This window comes from Siphateles boraxobius, unplaced genomic scaffold, assembly GCF_051911475.1.
Source record: "Siphateles boraxobius isolate OS27281-9 unplaced genomic scaffold, OSU_SipBor_1 22, whole genome shotgun sequence".
Classification (NCBI taxonomy): Eukaryota; Metazoa; Chordata; class Actinopteri; order Cypriniformes; family Leuciscidae; genus Siphateles; species Siphateles boraxobius.
The window spans coordinates 17,649,530-17,667,447 of record NW_027508833.1 but is presented as its reverse complement, the minus strand read 5'-3'; the positions used below and the strand labels follow the sequence as shown (position 1 = coordinate 17,667,447).

The following is a 17,918-nucleotide window of genomic DNA, read 5'->3' as shown; positions in this document are numbered from 1 at the left end:
TGATGCTGCGTCCCGTAGTGAAGGACAGACCCCCTCCTCGTCCCGCTGTGATTAAAGGTGCTCAAGCCTGTCATTACCTCAGCCTCTCTAACAAAGGCCACAGATACTGACTCGCTAAAGCTCAGGGGCTGAGCAGGGCTGTGATTGGCTCGACATGAGAGACACGCTCTAGCTCAGTATGCGAGGTCTAACGCACTGACTCTGATGACACGTGTGTTATTCACTCGTACAGTTCACCTAAAAATCATTTACTCACCCTCAAATTAAACACAAAATAAGATATTTAGAAGAATGTTGCTAACCAGACTGTTGATATACCCCATTGACATCCATAGTATTTTTTTTCCTACTATGGAAGTCAATGGGGTCCATCAACTGTTTGGTTATTCATATTCTTCAAAATACATATTTTGTGTGTTCAGCAGAAGAAAGAAATTCATTCAGGTTTGGAACAACTTAAGGGTGAGTACATGATGACACAATTTTCATTATTGGGTGAACTATCCCTATAATAATCTTGACAGACAGTTTTATCCTTCCTTTCTTGTAAATATATCTTGAAGGCAGCATACATTAGTATTTTTCTATGATATGCATCCTTGTATGTGGATGTGTGCTTTAAAGATGTCAAATTTCATCCCATGTAATCATCTGAAAACACCCTCCAGAGTTTTTACACATTCACTTCCTTTGTGGCGGCCGTCGGCGCTGTGTATGTGTTGTGATGTGACATATGCATGAATGCAGCATCCAGGCGCTTTGACAGAGGAAGAGGAGGAGAACAGGCTGTTGTTGTGGCTTGTGCTCACAGGATAAAGCTGGATTGTCCGTGAGCAGCGAGCTGTGCAGCCTGAAGGAGTGAACGTTTAAACACACACTGGTACAGGAAGAAAGTGTGTCCATGCACACACTGCAAAGCTTTGAGAGTGAAGATGAAGCGGTTAGATGAGATGGCATATCCGTAAATGACTAAAACTAATGGTGTAATGTTCCTGAAAGTGTTGTGGTAAAGTAAAGGATGTGGAGTATCAGAGACGGACTAATGTCTGAACATCTCTCTCTCTCTCTCTCTCTCTCTCTGTGTGTGTGTGTGTAGGTGGAGAAAACCAGCAGGCCTGACCTCGTCCTGTTTCTGATGAAGTACCTGATGGTGCTGGTGGTGGGCATCCCGTCGGTGTTCTGGGTGGGCAGTAAGAAGACCTGTTTCGAGTGGGCCGGCTTCTTCCACGGGCGTAGGCGTAAAGAGTGAGTTACCTTCCTCATTCGGCTTCAGTTTAAAGGAGAAACGACTCTGGTATTCATTTAAAACTAGACAATGATGTAGTGGTGTATATATGCAAGACGGTGTTGATGATGGACAAAGACAAATAAACAACTGTAATGCTTTTAATTTCATCAATAGTTTTATTCAGAAAGCTCTCTAAAGCAGGGGCTTTAGGCCTCAGACCCCCATTTCTAAAATATAAAGAGCTAAATATTTCCATGAATAAAGAAGCAATAATACTGTAAAAGTATATATTATGATATATAATATATCTATATGTGTGAAATATTCGGAAAAAATATGACGTTTTTTCTTTTCTTTGCTTTTATAACTGTAATGTTTAAGTCATTCTACATTTTTTAGATTTAAGAACGCTAAACTAATTATATAGGTATTTTTGATTTTTATATGGGCCTAAAATTAACTCGCCAAGCGCCAAATGTGAGTAAAAATCGGTGTTGGCGAGTATATGAAACTGTGTCAATCGCATTAGTAAAATTTTAACAATGCAATGTGAGAACATGAATGTGAACAAATGTGAATAACACTCGGGACAGTTGACGCGCCAGTGCTGCATCCTCACGAAAGTTTAAGCTTTGACAATTGAAATATTCAAGACGCGAAAGGGAACTCAATTCGTTACTCATTACCGAAGCGTGCGCCCAGAAATCCACGTCTCAGTCCTGAATCGAGTCCCGTCTTCTTGCACTTTAATAGACATTGTCAAAATGCCGGTCTTGGCGAGTATCCTCGTAAACACAGTTAATTAAGTGAATGTAAACAGTTGAGAAAGAAAACGCATGTGTATCAGTATATTAGAATCGTGCAGGTCTTAAAGTGACAGCAACAAAATACAAACAACAACACTCAGATCTCTGAAAACCATGTTATATAGAGATTTTATCTTTCTGTATGTAAATAATTTATTCTGCTTGTCTATCCTTTATCTCTGTAGAATTTTTCTGTTTATTTGCCTATATTTGAACTGGTTTTACCCTGTTGTTGCCTTGAAAATAGCGTAAAACAAGCAAATAAATAAGACCATTTGTTTCTCCTCGTATCCAGCAGCGGCGCAGTGAATGAGAGCCGGCAGGTTCTGCAGGAGCCCGACTTTGCTCAGTCTCTGCTGCGTGACCCCAACACACCCATCATCCGCAAGTCCCGCGGGACCTCCACTCAGGGCACGTCCACCCACGCCTCCTCCACACACCTGGCCATGCTGGACGACGTGCGGAGCAAAGCCAGCAGCGTCCACAGCAAGATCAGCAGCTACCATGACCGAGACGGCAGGTGAGATCTACAGTGATGGTCCACTTGTGCTTATATATAGAGAGAGATATGCTATATTGCGAATATCAACTGCTTGACTTGTTTCTATAGTCACAAAACGTAACTATATTATGACCCTGATCTTTATGTAAAGTTGGATATCTATGTCCAACTTTATTCGTATTCATACAATACACTCACCATAAAGTGACAAATACCATATAGAAAATCTCAACTGCCTGATTTTTTTTATTCATTGGCAAAGTGTATATATTATCTTTATAAAAAATTGGATGTATAAGTCCAACTTTAATCGCATGCCAACAGTAGTCATGTCGGGTGATACAGGATAGCAAATCTCTGCTTGTTTGCTTGTATCATTGATGAATGTAAACTATATTATTGCCCATCTCTAATCTGCTAAATCCAGCTATAAGCCATGAAGATGTTAAGATATTGAAGCTGCTTAGAAATAATTTGTATTGCGAAAAGCGATATACAAATAAAATTGATTTCATAAAGGCTCCTATGTATTTTCATGTATAAATGAAAATTTACTGTGAAAAAAAAAGTATAAATGTGTGTACAATATCTGTACAATATCTATCTTTAGTCTACCTATGCTGTAAATTATGTATACAAATATGTATTGAAAAGTATATATTATAAAATGACAATTAAAATATATGTAATTGTATTTTATATAGTTCCCTCCTCAAGTAGAAATAATGTGTGTATGTATATATATTTATTTCCGTCTTTTTTTCTGAACCTTTCCTTGGGTCCCCTCGATCCCGAGTTTGAAACCTCTGATCTAATGCAAGTGTATCAGTTGAGCTTCATCTCACAGTTTAATATAGTTGTGCATGTGCAGACATGTTGAAACGACGTGTTCAAAGAAGCCTGAACTTAATTAACCTGCCGCTTTTCCTTCTGAACACAGGTTCACCCCCTCCAGCCACAGAGGCATGGAGGAACGCCCGGCGTACGGGAGCATGCCACGACTCAACGAGCAGCTGTCCCAAACCGGAAGCCTTCATCGCCTCGACAACCAACCCAGACACGGCAGCATGCGGGACCTGAGCAACGCACCGGCCACTAGCATTACGCACGGATCCAGTATGAACCGTGTGGTGGAGGAGGACGGGGCAAGTGCGTAACCCAGAGACCTGTCCTCAGATTTGAGCCTCCAACTGAAACGAGAGGCGTATATCTGTTGGCGCGGGAGAGTCCCTGTCCTGTAGGAGCCTGGGAAGCTGTTGACGGACAGACATGTGCTTTGGCAGCAGCAGAGAAATCTGAAACTTGATGCATGCGTGTTGACAGAGCCGTCCTCAGGATTTGGCCCATCGGTGGCGCACCTGAGTAACAAGATATGTTTTCTTTGATACTCTGAAGCTCTGTTGGATGAAGTTCACTGCATGTTTCGCAGCGTCAGGATGAAGCAGGACCGAGCGCAGCTGTCCAAGGGGACATTTCCCATTACATCCATCGCACAACCCTGTTTAAAGAGTTAATGGATCACCGACGCTTCAAGACTGATGATATCCGGTTTCAGACCCTTGACGGTTCAAAGCGAGGGAGTATCAGTGGTTTTGTGCCTCTGGTGAGCTGTTTTGTGTTTCTCATGGTAGTTTGGTTGAGAAGGATGGCATGGAGAAACGATGTACAAGAATCCTCACCAACACCTGATGTGCTTTGTCCCAGCCGCTCTACCTCATCACACCGGATCGCTCATTACACTTGATATTGCTTCACTCGTCACATTACAGAGTTAAAATGGATCGAAAACGGCGAGCTGTTGTACAAGAGTCTTAAGCTTTGTAAATGGCGCTTTTTTCATGAATATTTCAGCAGGCCATTTCCTCATGCGTTATATACTAAGGCCGTTTGAAATGCACGTTTTATGGAACATAAAATGCGTTCTTGAATTCCCGACACGCTTTAAAAGTGAAGTTCTGAGTGTTTTTGTTTATGTGTTGGATGAGATTACAGTGGTACTCAGTGCCTAAACGTGACTTTGGACCTGAGCTTTGTAAAAGCTGTTTTTCTGATCGCTATTACTGCTTCTCCTGTAGCTTTGCCTTCGGTTTCCCGATTACACTTGATCTTCATGCGCCATTCGTCTGTCCACTTTACTAATGAGGAAACGATACAGCACTTTAACCGCAGCTATCTGTTGAATGTGTAAAGACAGTAATTCCACTCATAGCATCTTTCAAGATTTCAAATAAAGCTTTTTTGTAAGGAAAAAAAAGAGCTTGGTGTGTTTTGTAGTTCCCCATTTTATTGAGATAGTCAGATAATGAGCTTTCCATGTGAAAAGTGGTGTCCAAACCAATACAAATAACAGTATTCCACCTTAAATACATTTGTGCAAAAAAGAAGAAAAGAAATAGGAAAAAGGTCTACATTGCAGTATGGGGTAATTCATTTTCACTTCCCAACCATTCACGCCACACAGGTCAATAAAATACAATACAAATAAAATAAAACAATCCAACCGTACAGTCCTTAAAACAAGTGATTACACCTATGACATGCAAATCTGTACATAGTCTGACAAAAGTCAAAATCAAGAAGAAACTATATGATATGAAGTGGCAATTCACTAACAAGGCAAACAAAATCCTCACGAGAAAATGCATGTGAACGTGTCTTAAAAATCTCCAGCCGTCTCCTCTCATTCTAGTCCATTCTACCTACATTGACCAGTTCGCACCGATCGAAGAAAATTAAGGCACCTCCCGCTCTAACATTGATCTATTCATCGCAAAGTAACAGTCCTAAATATCAAACAGCTGATAGATCTGGATGTGTCATTTCTACAATCTTAATCCTCCAATCATGCAAACATATAATCATTGGTTCTGACATACCTGAGATCATTTCAAACAGGTTTCCTGTTCATGTTAATACCATAACCCTGGCAAATTGTTTCTAACCCGTTACAGCCTTTTTAGAGAGAAAAAGCAACCTGTATTATGAATATTAGTTTCTGTTTAGAGCAAATGCATAACTAAGGTCCCGAGCGATACCACAGAGATCACAAGAGTGAGCGCTTGAATTAAAAATACAACATGTGCCGAGTTTGCTGGACTGGTCCACAGTGAAGGTTTCAACAGTGCTTGCATATAATGGAACATACAAAATGCTGGCAATAGTAGAATTAATAAAACCACAGGTACATATGCACAAACTTTCACTATTTCTGTACTTGGGTGCGCTTCAATACTGAAAGTTCAGAAGTTTTTTCAGCAAACAAAAGCTCACTCAAAAAAATGAAGCTGTCCTTACAAACCTATATGATTTTAGCATTATATTGAGAAACTGCGAACTGCAATGTGTGCAGTTCAGTAATGTCAGCAATCTTAACATCAGACATTGACAATGCAAGTGTAAATATATGTATATGCATGTGTGTGTATATATATATATATACACATACATACATAATTCTGTATTCTTGCATTGCATGGAAAAGAACTGCGTCAACATTCTGCCAGAACAACATGTGGGCGAGTCAATGATATACATTTCTATATTCGAGTGAGCTTTTAAGGAACAACCTGGAATATTTGGGAATTCCGAACAGCGTATAGATGTACAATCATCTGCAAAATTAGTTTTCAAGAAATGTCTGAAATCCATTTCTCAATTTAGCTAATCTGACATAAATCTGCTTAGCAAAAGCGAGCCGTAGTGGCTGTGAACACGTCACACGTGCCCATTATAGTGTATGGAACCGGACTGATGAGGTTCTGTTGGAGTCGTAATGGCTTGGCTCTCTAATCGGAGCTATTTCGAGGTTCAGGGATGTTTGATAGATCACTACAGCAGCTTTACTGTACGTACTTGCTGAATTGGTTTCAATATCTAATGACCTAATCTGCGTCTGGTCCCTGCGGTGTCATTATGAGCTGCAGGAAGTGTTGAGGCAAAGCGTTGAAGCCCTTTGAATGCTTTTTCCATGTCACACAAACATTAAATGCTCTGGTACAGCTTAAACTACATGTTATATTCACATGTACACTTTAGGCAAAATTTGGTTCTTACGAGTTGAAAAAAATAAAAATAAAATACTAAAAGAATAATTCAAGAATAAAAACTCTTTGGAAACAGCATTATTGCTTCTGTAACAGAAGCGTGAAGCACAGATGTAGGCAAGACTAACATGAACAAGGCTGCAGTGAATCAGTTACATTCAGCACAACAGATTATTTATGATTGTGTGTGTTTTGAGAGTTGTGTTTAGTGATTTACACACATCTTGAGTTCTCTAAAAGCTGGATCTTGCACGCAATGCAACAACATTCAAGAAACAAAAGCAGTTCTTAGAAAACATTCATTCATCAGTTTTGTTAAATGTTAAATATTTTCAATTTCAAAAATTTACACAAGAACAATTTTACGACGACCCTCTAAATGTTGCATGTTTTTTTTAGTTTTTTTTTTAGAATTTCAGTGTTCCCTGATGAACCTTGCATTCAATGCAACAATTCACACAATGGTTTTATGAAGTGGCCTTGTGAGTGTTTAATCTGACAGTTTACACATGAATTGTTTAATGCACAAATTCACTGCACACTTGTGAATCTCGCATTCAACTAAATTTGTGCACGACTGTCTACACGAATGATTTCACTGCAAGCTTGTTAATGTTATATGCCGTGGATAAAATATACATAAGAATGGCTTTACGAACGATTTACACAAAAATATTGTTCTCCTTGTGTTTCATGAATGGGGCCCAATACTTTTTTTTATAGTGTTCCCTTGCAAATCTTTTCATCTCGAACAATGGAATTAGTGGAATTATGAAAAATGAACGTTTCTTGACAAAATAATGCTTCGATTTACATAAAAAGAATTGACGCGGAAAATAAAAAGGAAAGAAGACTCTCGAAGCCAATTCACACTTATTGATTTCATTATATATTATACTCTACTTAAACTCTATTTACATTATTGAACTCAGAATCTATGTTGAACTCTGACCTCTGAAGGTCGGCATGGCACTGAAGGGTAGAGGCTGAGTTATACAGTAGTGCCACAGCTGGGGGGGGCGCTCTATCGGGGCTTGTTTTATCTCACTGATTGGAATGCCAGGAACAGTTGTCCGTGTTAGTGTTATGCGTTTAAGGTAACATCCCACCCTGTCCATTAAGACTTTTGAATGCATATTTTTTCCCTTGCGTTAGACGAGGCACACTTGACAACAAACACTGATAAATTCACGTTAAAGCTCTGTGTTTGTCATTTTGGCCCCCCTCCACACCTGTGGCGGTGAGAGATGAGCTACTCTCAGTGGACTGTTCCCATCCAACAGAGGAACAGAAACAGTGGTGATGGGATGTAAGGTGCAGGGTAATGTGCGTGTCAAACAATCGCATGTGTAATGCATATGCACACAAACACACACCTGGCCCCAGCGGCGTGTTGGGGAATATGACGTATAAGGAGTGGGCTCTTGGTCTTGGTTAAATGCGTGACTGAGCTCATGTCTCCCAGCCCAGGTGCTGGCCGCGCTCCAGAGACTGAGTCTTGCTCTTGTGTGGGGGTGAAGGGCTCGGTGGGCTGCTCAGGTTGGAGCTGTTGGAGGCCGTGGAGTGACGTGGCGAGTCTGAATCCTAAAAGCACGACAGACACGGAGATGATGAATAAACAGACTAAATGCACTACTGCTTTTTCCTCAGCAAGGATGCAATAAATTGATCATACCGTAAATGACAGTAAAGACATTTATAATGTTATAAAACGTTAATGTTCTTAAGCACCAAATCATCATATTAGACTGATTTCTAAAGGATCATGTGACACTGAAGACTGGAGTAAATTCAGCTTTGCAACACAGGAATAAATTACATTTTTAAATATATTTAAAGGTACACTATGTAAAAAAAAAAAATGTTCAAAACATTCAAATAATAAATACATCAAATAGTCAATACATCATTAATCCTTCATCCAAAATAAACGCACAAAAGACTAATAGTGAATGTTTTATAAGCAGTAGGATAATCTCTCTCTTTTTTAGTTATGAGAAAGATCCATATTCATCCACACAGTCACACAGAGCTGAAGCACAACCAAAACAATGTTCTTCTGCAAAATGCATGCAGTTATGTTTTTTAACCGCTAGAGGGCCAAAAGTTACATAGTGTACCTTTAAGGCAAAATAACAGATGACCATTTTAACCCATCTCCAATGCTCAAGGACAAATGCTGTAACTACTGTAAATATATAAAAGTTAGAGAACTAGAGAACAAATTGCATATCGAAATTGCTGAAAATAAGACACTTTGCACAACACTTACTCAAAATTCACTAAAAAAAGACCTGAAACTTATTTGTTGTCCATTTACCCGGCTGTTGGTAGATATTTTGGGTCTGACATAAATCTTCATCTGCCATGCAGAAACATGTATTGGCTGATGTAATCGTTTAAAAATAGACAACCATCAGCCGATTAAAGAGTGTATCACTAGCTAGAACAACCACGACAACCACTTTTCCTCTAAACAATATAAGTGGATGTATAAAAGGTGCTATGCAACACATTAATGCTAGCAAATGCTGTACACTTCCATCACCTACACAGAATAAACACCTTTTCAATGTGGAGACAGCTCAACTAACCCATTTCCTCCATGAGGTGGGCGTTACAGGGTTTAGGGTTATGTGTTACCTTTAGCTTACTAAGCAGGGTCCTTAAAGCCCTTTTCAGATCAGGAGTCTTCTCTGTGGGTGACACTCCCGACAACTAAAGAGTCACACACAGCACCCACACATCATTATACAGTCAACGTGCACAAAGTCAAACATGGAGCCGAGGCGCAAACTGTGTGTGTGCAGGTGGAGTGTTAGCAGGTCAACACCTCAATCTGTGGATATGGTGCCACTTCACACACTCAACACATGCATTTAGCGTGAGAAAGAGAGGATGGAGACCCTCCAAACACATTTTGGTACATGAAATGCAACGAATGCCTGTATATTGGTTTTTAGGGATTATATAACACACTTCTAGTGCTCTCTATTGCGTTTTAGCTGTGATCAGCATTGCACAAAAACCTCGAGGTGTGGAACTTTTACCTGTTCTGATCAGTCTGAAGGTCGAGTCAACATGTTAAATCAACATTCATAAGAAGAACACACCATTAAGGGGCAAATACCCCTTTACATTTGAAATCCCATCAGTCTTGTCATTCAGACATTTCCACATCACTATCTAGGGTTGCAGAAAATCCATATTTTATCCATAAAGAACCTTATATTTAGCAATAAAAACCTTTAAAGTCTTTTTTTTCAAATTTGTTTAGTTTTATTTATTTAATATTATTTGCTTGCTGTTTTTTTCTTAAATGCCAAAGTTACGTGTAAAATACTTTTAGAAACCAAGGCATCTGGAAAAGAAGCCACTGACCTCTCTGTCAAACTGGGAGAGAGGGGCGTCACTCCCGCAATCCACACCCCCTCCGGATGAGAGCGAGCCTTCGGAGGGTGATGTCATCTGACGTTTGGTGGAACCGTAGTTGCCAACCGAAAAGTCCCATCTGATTGCGCTGCCATTTTGAGCGGTGGAGCCTGGGATATGGGACACAGCCATAAACAGATCTTTCAGACATTGGCCGTGTCCCAATTCACCTACTTCTACTACGCCCTAAAAGGATGTACTGTTTTTGTGAAGAAAAAGTACACACTTTTGAGTGTGTAGCAAAAGAGTAGGCTAGCTTTGGGACATACTGCTTCATCATAATTGCATCTTTAACGGACCGCTCTGTCGCTTAATTACACACATCCTGTCAGTGTTTAAACTGCCCTGTCAATCATCCTTAGTAGCATGTTGATATGCCAGTCGTTGGGTCTTTCATGTGGAGAACTCTACCTGTGTTTGCATAATGAAGCATTTAAAACTTAATGACTAAATATCTCTTTATAAATGTTCACAATTGCTGTTACAAATTAAATATAATGTGGATAACATTGAACAAATATATTTTCATCAGGTTAGATACTGATAATTATTCACTCAAACCCTTTATCTAAACCTCTCTACTTAACTGTTGACTCGCACATCCGCCTTGTTTGTAGTTTTAAAAAATTTGTATTCGTGTTTGTAATTCTAAACGAATCCTCATCCAACATTCAATGGGTTGTGGGCAATATTAGCTGTTAGAGTGTGTATGAATCTGCACTTCAGATTCTAACTGGGAAAAGTAGACAATCCGGGTATCTTTGGAATACTCATTTCAGCATACTAAGATTTGGGACTAATTCTAATTTCGAAAAACTATTTACGACGGATAGTATGCGAATTGGGAAGCAGTCGTTGACTCATTTACCATGAGAAAACCTGAAAAGTTCAAATTACACTATGTCCAGGGCTTGACATTAACTTTTTGAGGCACTTGTCCTTCGGACAAGTAAATTTATGTTTCACTTGTCCATGCACAAAAGTCACTTGTCCGGGTAAAGATTTATAATTTTATCTAGGGCTGCACGATTTGGGGAAAATGTCATATTCCTATTATTGAGATCAATATTGCGGTTGTGATATGCGATTGCGATATAATGGTTTCATGAGTCAACTTGTTTGGTTCTAAACCAAATGCACACACAGATTAGTGATAATTCTGAAATTAGCAATAACAACTAAATGATTGATAACACCTATAATGATCAATAAGCCATTGATGTTTGGATAAAAATGAACTGTCTAACAGGTAGGACATATACAGAAATTGAATAAAGTTATCAAACAGTCTGCGCAGCATAAATTATAAATTATATATAGGCTACTCCTTATTAAAGCTACACAAGTTCTTTAGTCAAGAGCAGTGAGTAATTTTCTCTGTTCCCTTTGTTCTTTCATTAACTTTACTGACAGAACACTTTATTAGTAGCTGGCCCTTTAAGAGCAGCCGCTGTGGACAGAGACGCGGATCTCACACGCGCCTCATTCTCTCACGAGTCACAACTCTTTATGTCCATCATAAGACTGCTCTTGTGTTATGAAGATACTCGACAAATGACATTTTGGCTTAATTGTGTGTGTTGATGTTCGTTCAAGCGCGAAAGAGAACTGTATTCTGGCGCGCGGTCTGTGCATGCGCATCATACTGGTAAGCGTCTTTCTGCGAGTCACATTCAGGACATTCACAGGCCATTCACATTCAGGACATGTCTTCGTTTCAAATCTGTAAAATTAAATCTGTAAAATAGACGTAACGAGTGGCACATAACGTGAAGTAACATGGCATTTTATTTTGCTTGAAATTTAACTTGTCCGGTCGGACAACTAATTTTCTCTTCTACTTGTCCTACAAAAAATCCACTTGTCCCGGACAAGCGGACAAGCCTTAATGTCGAGCCCTGCTATGTCTGACGTAATATGAAAGTAAAATAATGGCAAATGTTTTTGAAACAAAAAAGCCTGTTGAATTTCACTACTTGAAAAATATAGGCATTGCATTAAAAAAAGAAAAGAAAATTCAAACATTCAAAAAAGTTCAAATTTTCAAGACAGTTTGAACTTTCAAAAAACAATGTGAAAAATTCAAAGTACAGTTTGTTTCAAAAGACAGTTTTATAGTTTATAAGAGAGTTTAAAAGTTAAATTGCCCATAACAACAAAAAGACAGTTTCAATGGCGAAGTATTTCTGACCATATGTACATTATATCTTTTATATATATATATATACATATATATATATATATATATATATATATATATCCCTAAAACTCATTTTATATATATATATATATATATATATATATATATATATATATAAAAAGATATATAGGGATATTTCCTATAAATCCAGTTAATTTTCTACCAACATAATGTACATATTTCAGTACTCACGTGTGCCGAGACCACTGCTGGCGCTCATAGATCGGCCCGGTTCAGGCCTGGCCTTGCTGATGGAGGGGATACTGACGGATGCTCCCAGGACACCAAGACTCTCCTGAGCGCGCACATTCTGAACACCCCAAAAACACAGTGGGCAGAGAAAAACATTTTTATTACTGAAATCAAACAATAAATAAATTCTCAAAGGCTAAAAATACACCAATGTCCCTGTAAATTATCTTAAATTTTGAAGCAAGGGAAAAATCAAATAGTTTTCTCACTTAGTTTTTCCAATAAGATTCATAAAACCAGCAGTATACACAATATTTTGCCATTTAAATGTAAACTTAAATTTGTGTTTTTTAATCCATGTCTGTTAGCATTGGGGTCATACCTGGTTTTAATCCTTAAAGGTGCAGTAAGCAATTTCTGAGAAACACTTGATATTTGAAATCAACCCAAACAAACACACCCTACCATTTTTTGCTCCGCCCCCAAAATGCACAAACATGGAAAGAGTAGATGTCTCTGTAATGAAAGCATTATTTTGCTTAACTTCAGCTATGATACTCAAAACTGTCCTGTTACTAAAGCTAATTACAACAACAGCATTGGTTCTGTGAAATGTGTTACTCACATACAGAGCAGAAATAATGCAACCTCAGCATCCGTTCTAGGCCTTCCCGCTTTGGACTCTCCAGCGCTGGAAAGCTTTTCTAATATAAACGCTGGTCCTAAAGCTCTTGCCTGATCATAACTCTTCTTTTTCAGTGATATTCCTCTTAACTTTTCTCTTTTGTAATATCTCACAGTCATCTCTCTTTCTACGGTCTTTCTTCAAATCTCCCTCTTGCTCACTCGCTCTCCTCCCCCATCATGAGTGGACATGCCCCCAATTGCTGATTGGCTACAAGTGTGTTGTGGTGGTCGTCCAAACCACTTTCAACAGTGAACTGCACCTTTAAAACTTTTAAATAATTAAAAAAATTAAAAATTAAAAATAAGAAGGAGGACGATTTGGCATGCAGAGCAACAAACAGATTGTCAATTTGTGACACAGGCAGACAGTCTGAAAACAGACTGAGGGTGAACATGAGCTGATGCATGTGGGAATACATTCGGAAAACATGGAGTGAGTCTGTGTGTCTCTCTCTGGTCCTACCAGAGAGCAGATGGAAGCAGGGGTCCCAGGGGCGGAGCTGGAAGACAGGGAGTGTGAGGAAAGAGGGGAGGAGTCCTGGGACAGGAAGTTGTCAGCAGAGGTGAGTGTCATGTGATAGACATGCTCAAAGCTGGTAGGGGTGGAGATGAGGCGCAGATGAGGAGAGGGGAGAGGAGAACCGGGCTACAGAAGGAACCCAAAAGGAGCAGATATAGAGGGGTGAAATGGAGGAAAAAGAAAGAAAAAACATAGATGCATGCACAGTTTACTGCTCAATAATGGCAGAAATAAGAATAATAAGTTGGTGTCAAGTCAATGAGATAAAGTCATTTAAAAGACAACATGAAAGCAAAATTGACCTATTTACTTCCTAAATGTTAGTTATATAAAATTGCCATGTAACGTGACATTACGAAAGTCAAATGTGGTTTTATGCCATTGTTTAATCAAGCTCATCTATAAAACTGAAATAATAACAGTGGAAATAATTAACAGCTCATGCTCATTAAAACAGCTCTTAGAAACAGATGGATGGAGGCGTAGAATCTGAGAGGTTATGTTCTTCCTGCTGTCAGCTGCTCCTACCATTGGCAGATCTTTCAGGATCTGGATCCCATCTCCCGGGCCCATATGAACCACATGGTTGAAGTTTGTTGGTTTTGAAATGAACTTGTTCCTCATTTCTGGGTCTCTCCGCATCTCCCTGAAGAGCACAAACAATGCAATGTGACTCAGAGCACAGGAATAACTTCTCAAGACTAGAATAATTCAACAAAATGCAAACATAAAACTTGGATTACAATTAAGGGCTTTCCACAGTATTACCTTATGCTTCTCAATAAATTCATATATTTTTTACAGAAACTTTCACTAGCTGTTTAGTTGCAAAGAATTACAGTGCTGAAACTGTAATGAATTATTTTATTTATTTTACATGATATTTTCACAGATAAACTTTAAAGATGCACAGATACTACATTTAGCCGATACCGATGATTTAGATTTATATCTGCTGATACCATAGTTTGATTTTCTTAAAGGTAAAAAAATAAATAATAATAATAATAAATTGGATTTGTATAACGCTTTTCTCGAACTCAAAGTCGCTTTACAGGGAAGGTAAATAAAACGAGACAAAAAAAAAAAAAAAAGGTGGGGCTACGTATAGGCAGAGGTAAAGAGATGGGTCTTGAGGCGGGACTGGAAGATGGTGAGGGACTCAGAGGTGCGGATCTCATGGGGAAGGGAGTTCCAGAGCCTGGGAGCTGCCCTGGAAAAGGCTCTGTCGCCAAAACTGCAGAGCTTGGACTTTTGGCTGCAGAGGAGACCGGCTGAGGTGGATCTGAGGGACCGTGGGGTTGGTAAGGGGAGAGGAGGTCAGAGAGGTAAGAGGGGGCCAGGTGGTGAATGGCTTTGTAGGTTTTTGTATGTGATCCGGTGGGAAATGGGAAGCCAGTGTAGTTGTTTTAGAACTGGAGTGATGTGGTGCCAGGATTTGGAGCGGGTGGTGAGTCGAGCGGCTGCGTTCTGGAGCAGTTGGAGTCTTTTTATGTAGGTCAAGCTGATACCAAGGAGTAATGAGTTGCAGTAGTCCAGTCGTGAGGAGATGAAGGCGTGAATGAGTCTTTCAGCAGCAGAGGGTGTGAGTGAGGGTCTGATTTTGGCGACGTTGCGGAGGTGAAAGAAGGAGGTTTAGATGACATGCCGGATGTGAGGCTCAAGGGAGAGGGTTGAATCTAAAATCACGCTGAGATTCCGGGCCTTAGGAGATGGGGAGACAATGGTAGCTGACAGACAGGAATTGATGTGGGAGAGGGGAGGATTGTGGGGGGACTTGGTGCTGAGGTAGATCTGGGTGTCATCAGCATAACAATGGAAGTTCAGGTTGAAGTGGCGGAGTATCTGGCCAAGAGGGAGGATTTAGATGATGAAGGGGAGGGGGCCAAGTACGGAGCCTTGGGGAACGCCTTGGGTGACTGTGACTGTGGCAGAGGTATGGTTATGAAGAGAGATGAAGTGGGATCTGTTGGAAAGGTAGGAACGAAGCCAGCTGAGTGCAGTACCTTCAATACCAAGAACTTTGAGTCTGGTGAGCAGGATGTTATGGCTCACGGTATCGAAGGCTGCACTCAGGTCGAGAAGAATAAGGATGTTAAGGGAACTGGTGTCAGCGGAGATGAGGAGGTCGTTGGGGACTTTGAGGAGAGCGGTTTCTGTGCTGTAGAGGGGGCGAAAACCAGATTGGAGAGGTTCAAATTGGTTATTGGCATCAAGATTGGTTTGTAGTTGTGAGGCGACTATACGTTCCAGGGTTTTAGACAGGGGAGGTTGGATATTGGACGGTAGTTGTTGAGGGAAGAGGGATCCAGACCAGGTTTTTTGAGGATTGGGGTGACAGCGCCAGTTTTGAAAGCAGAGGGGACAGTTCCAAGGGACAGTGAAGAATTGAAGAGGTTAGTGAGGTAGGGGCAAAGGATGGCGAGGCAGGAGTGGAGTAGGGAGGGAGTCAAGTGAGCAGGTAGTGGGTTTGGAAGAGCTGATTAGTTTAGAGATTTCAGGAGCGGTGACCAAGTCAAACTGTGAGAGGAGGCGGTGTGGAATGGGGGGAGGGAGGTCAGAAGGGATGGGGGTCGGAGTGGCCGTGGTAGGTGCAGTAGTAGATACTGGGAGGTCGGATGCAGGGGATAGATTTATAAATGTTGTTGATTTTATCAGCGAAAAAGTGGAGGAAGGAGTTGAATAGATCCGGAGTAGAGGTAGGGAGGGTGTTGGTCCAAGGCTTGATGAGGTAGTTTATTGTGGAGAAGAGGGTTCTGGGGTTGTGACAGGGGTTGGTGAGGATGGTGGAGAGGTAAGCAGATTTGACAGCAGTGAGGGCATCTTTGTAGGCGATGAGGTGGAGTTTATAGGCTTCATGGTGTACTGTAAGAGATGATTTTTTTTGTCCGACGTTCAAGTTGAGGGCCAGTTTGTTTCATTTTCCGGAGTGCAGGTATGTGCCAGGGTGACGAGGTGTTAAAAGTGACGGTTTTTGTTTTAAGAGGTTCCAGGGTGTTAAGGGAGGTACATCAGGTGTGAGATCATCAGGTGAAGTGAGGTTTGAGTCCAGGTGGAGAGTGGTGGAGAGCAGGTCAGAGAGATGTTGGGGATCAATAGATTTAAGGTTGCGGAAGGTGATTTCTCTAAGGAGGCGGGGGCATGGGGTTGGAGAAGGAATGGTGAACCGTATCAATTTGTGGTCAGAGAGTGGAAAGAGGCATGAATGGAGGTCGAGCACTGGTTGGTTAGTGGAGCAGACCAGATCGAGAATGTGTCCTTTTTCATGGTTGGGGAATGTGACATGTTGGGTGAGAGTAAAGTTGTCCAGTAAGATGGTGAATTCTGATGACAGCTTGCAGGTGGGGGAGTCTATGTGGATGTTTAAGTCACCGAGTAGCAGCAGACGTGGAGAGAGGGATGAGGCTAGTGTGAGGAGTTCTGTAAAATCAGGGCGGAAGGAGGGATTAGGTTTAGGTGGCCGGTAGATGAGGATAACTGTCATGGAGGAAAGAGCTTTGAAGGCGAGATATTCAAATGATGATACTCAGGGGAGGGTGAGTTCAGTGATCCGGAAGTTCTGATTGTAATTAACAGCGAGGCCACCCCCACGGCGGGAGGGGGGGAGTTTGCAGATGTAATTGTAGCCAGTGGGGGATGCTTGGTTGAGGGAGAAGAAGTCATTGGGTTGTTGCCAGGTTTCGGTAAGCAGAAGGAAATCCAGCGTGTTGTCGAGGATTAGTTCATGGAGGGCAGGGGCTTTATTGTTAAGCGATCGGGTGTTGAGAAGGGCAAAGTTGGCATGGTGAGAGGGGGGTGAGATGGGGCCAGGCTGGAAAATTCTGTGGTGAAAATAAACAAACTTGCGGCGACAGCTTCTGTGGATGTAGCGAGGTCAACGTAGAAGTCCAAGCTGTTTGATGAATGGGATGCAGGATGGAATGGAGTAGTTAATTAGTTCGACCATTTGCAGAGTTGAATATTTGAACATGATGCCGGGCGGAGGGGCTGAGAGCTCTGTGATAGCAGTTAGCGATGGACTAGGGACACAGAGATGGATGACTGATGTGAGTGCCAAAATGATCCACGGCATGACAGGAGATGAAAGTCTTGGTCACGGCTCACATCCGATGGAGGTTGCCTATGGGAAAGAGGTAGGCAAACGGGTTAGCCGCTCTTGCAGCTAATTCAGCTAGAATTAGCCTCCGCACGACTAGATGAACACGGGCAGCCAGCCAGCGGCTAACCGACGAGGCGACAGTCCGGTCGAGTTGCCCAAGCGGCTTCGTGAACCAGCTGAGAGGCTGTCCAGAGGTAGAGGTACAGTGA

The 17,918-nt window shown here is 41.0% G+C and overlaps 2 protein-coding genes across 38 annotated transcripts in view; one reads left to right on the top strand and one right to left on the bottom strand.

Moving 5' to 3' along the window:
* fzd3b (frizzled class receptor 3b) overlaps positions 1-4,790 on the top strand; it is a 36,875-nt gene extending 32,085 nt beyond the window's left edge. For 2 of the 4 annotated variants that reach the window (XM_077238869.1, XM_077238868.1), the window contains exons 5-7: positions 1,097-1,245; positions 2,330-2,554; positions 3,477-4,790. In XM_077238869.1, coding sequence (XP_077094984.1) covers positions 1,097-1,245; positions 2,330-2,554; positions 3,477-3,693 — 591 coding nt within the window. In that variant the 3' untranslated portion in view covers positions 3,694-4,790. The remainder of the gene's footprint in view (positions 1-1,096; positions 1,246-2,329; positions 2,555-3,476) is intronic. The other 2 variants (XM_077238871.1, XM_077238870.1) reach the window with 1 other exon arrangement.
* A 10-nt stretch (positions 4,791-4,800) lies between these two features.
* cdc42bpaa (CDC42 binding protein kinase alpha (DMPK-like) a) overlaps positions 4,801-17,918 on the bottom strand; it is an 88,474-nt gene continuing 75,356 nt past the window's right edge. For 14 of the 34 annotated variants that reach the window (XM_077238860.1, XM_077238861.1, XM_077238863.1 and 11 more), the window contains 4 exons: positions 14,139-14,256; positions 12,404-12,521; positions 9,961-10,121; positions 4,801-8,163 (listed from right to left, as the gene is read on the bottom strand). In XM_077238860.1, the coding sequence (XP_077094975.1) occupies positions 8,032-8,163; positions 9,961-10,121; positions 12,404-12,521; positions 14,139-14,256 (529 nt within the window). In that variant the 3' untranslated portion in view covers positions 4,801-8,031. Of the gene's footprint in view, positions 8,164-9,222; positions 9,298-9,960; positions 10,122-12,403; positions 12,522-13,553; positions 13,737-14,138; positions 14,257-17,918 lie in introns of all 34 variants that reach the window. The other 20 variants (XM_077238841.1, XM_077238840.1, XM_077238837.1 and 17 more) reach the window with 5 other exon arrangements.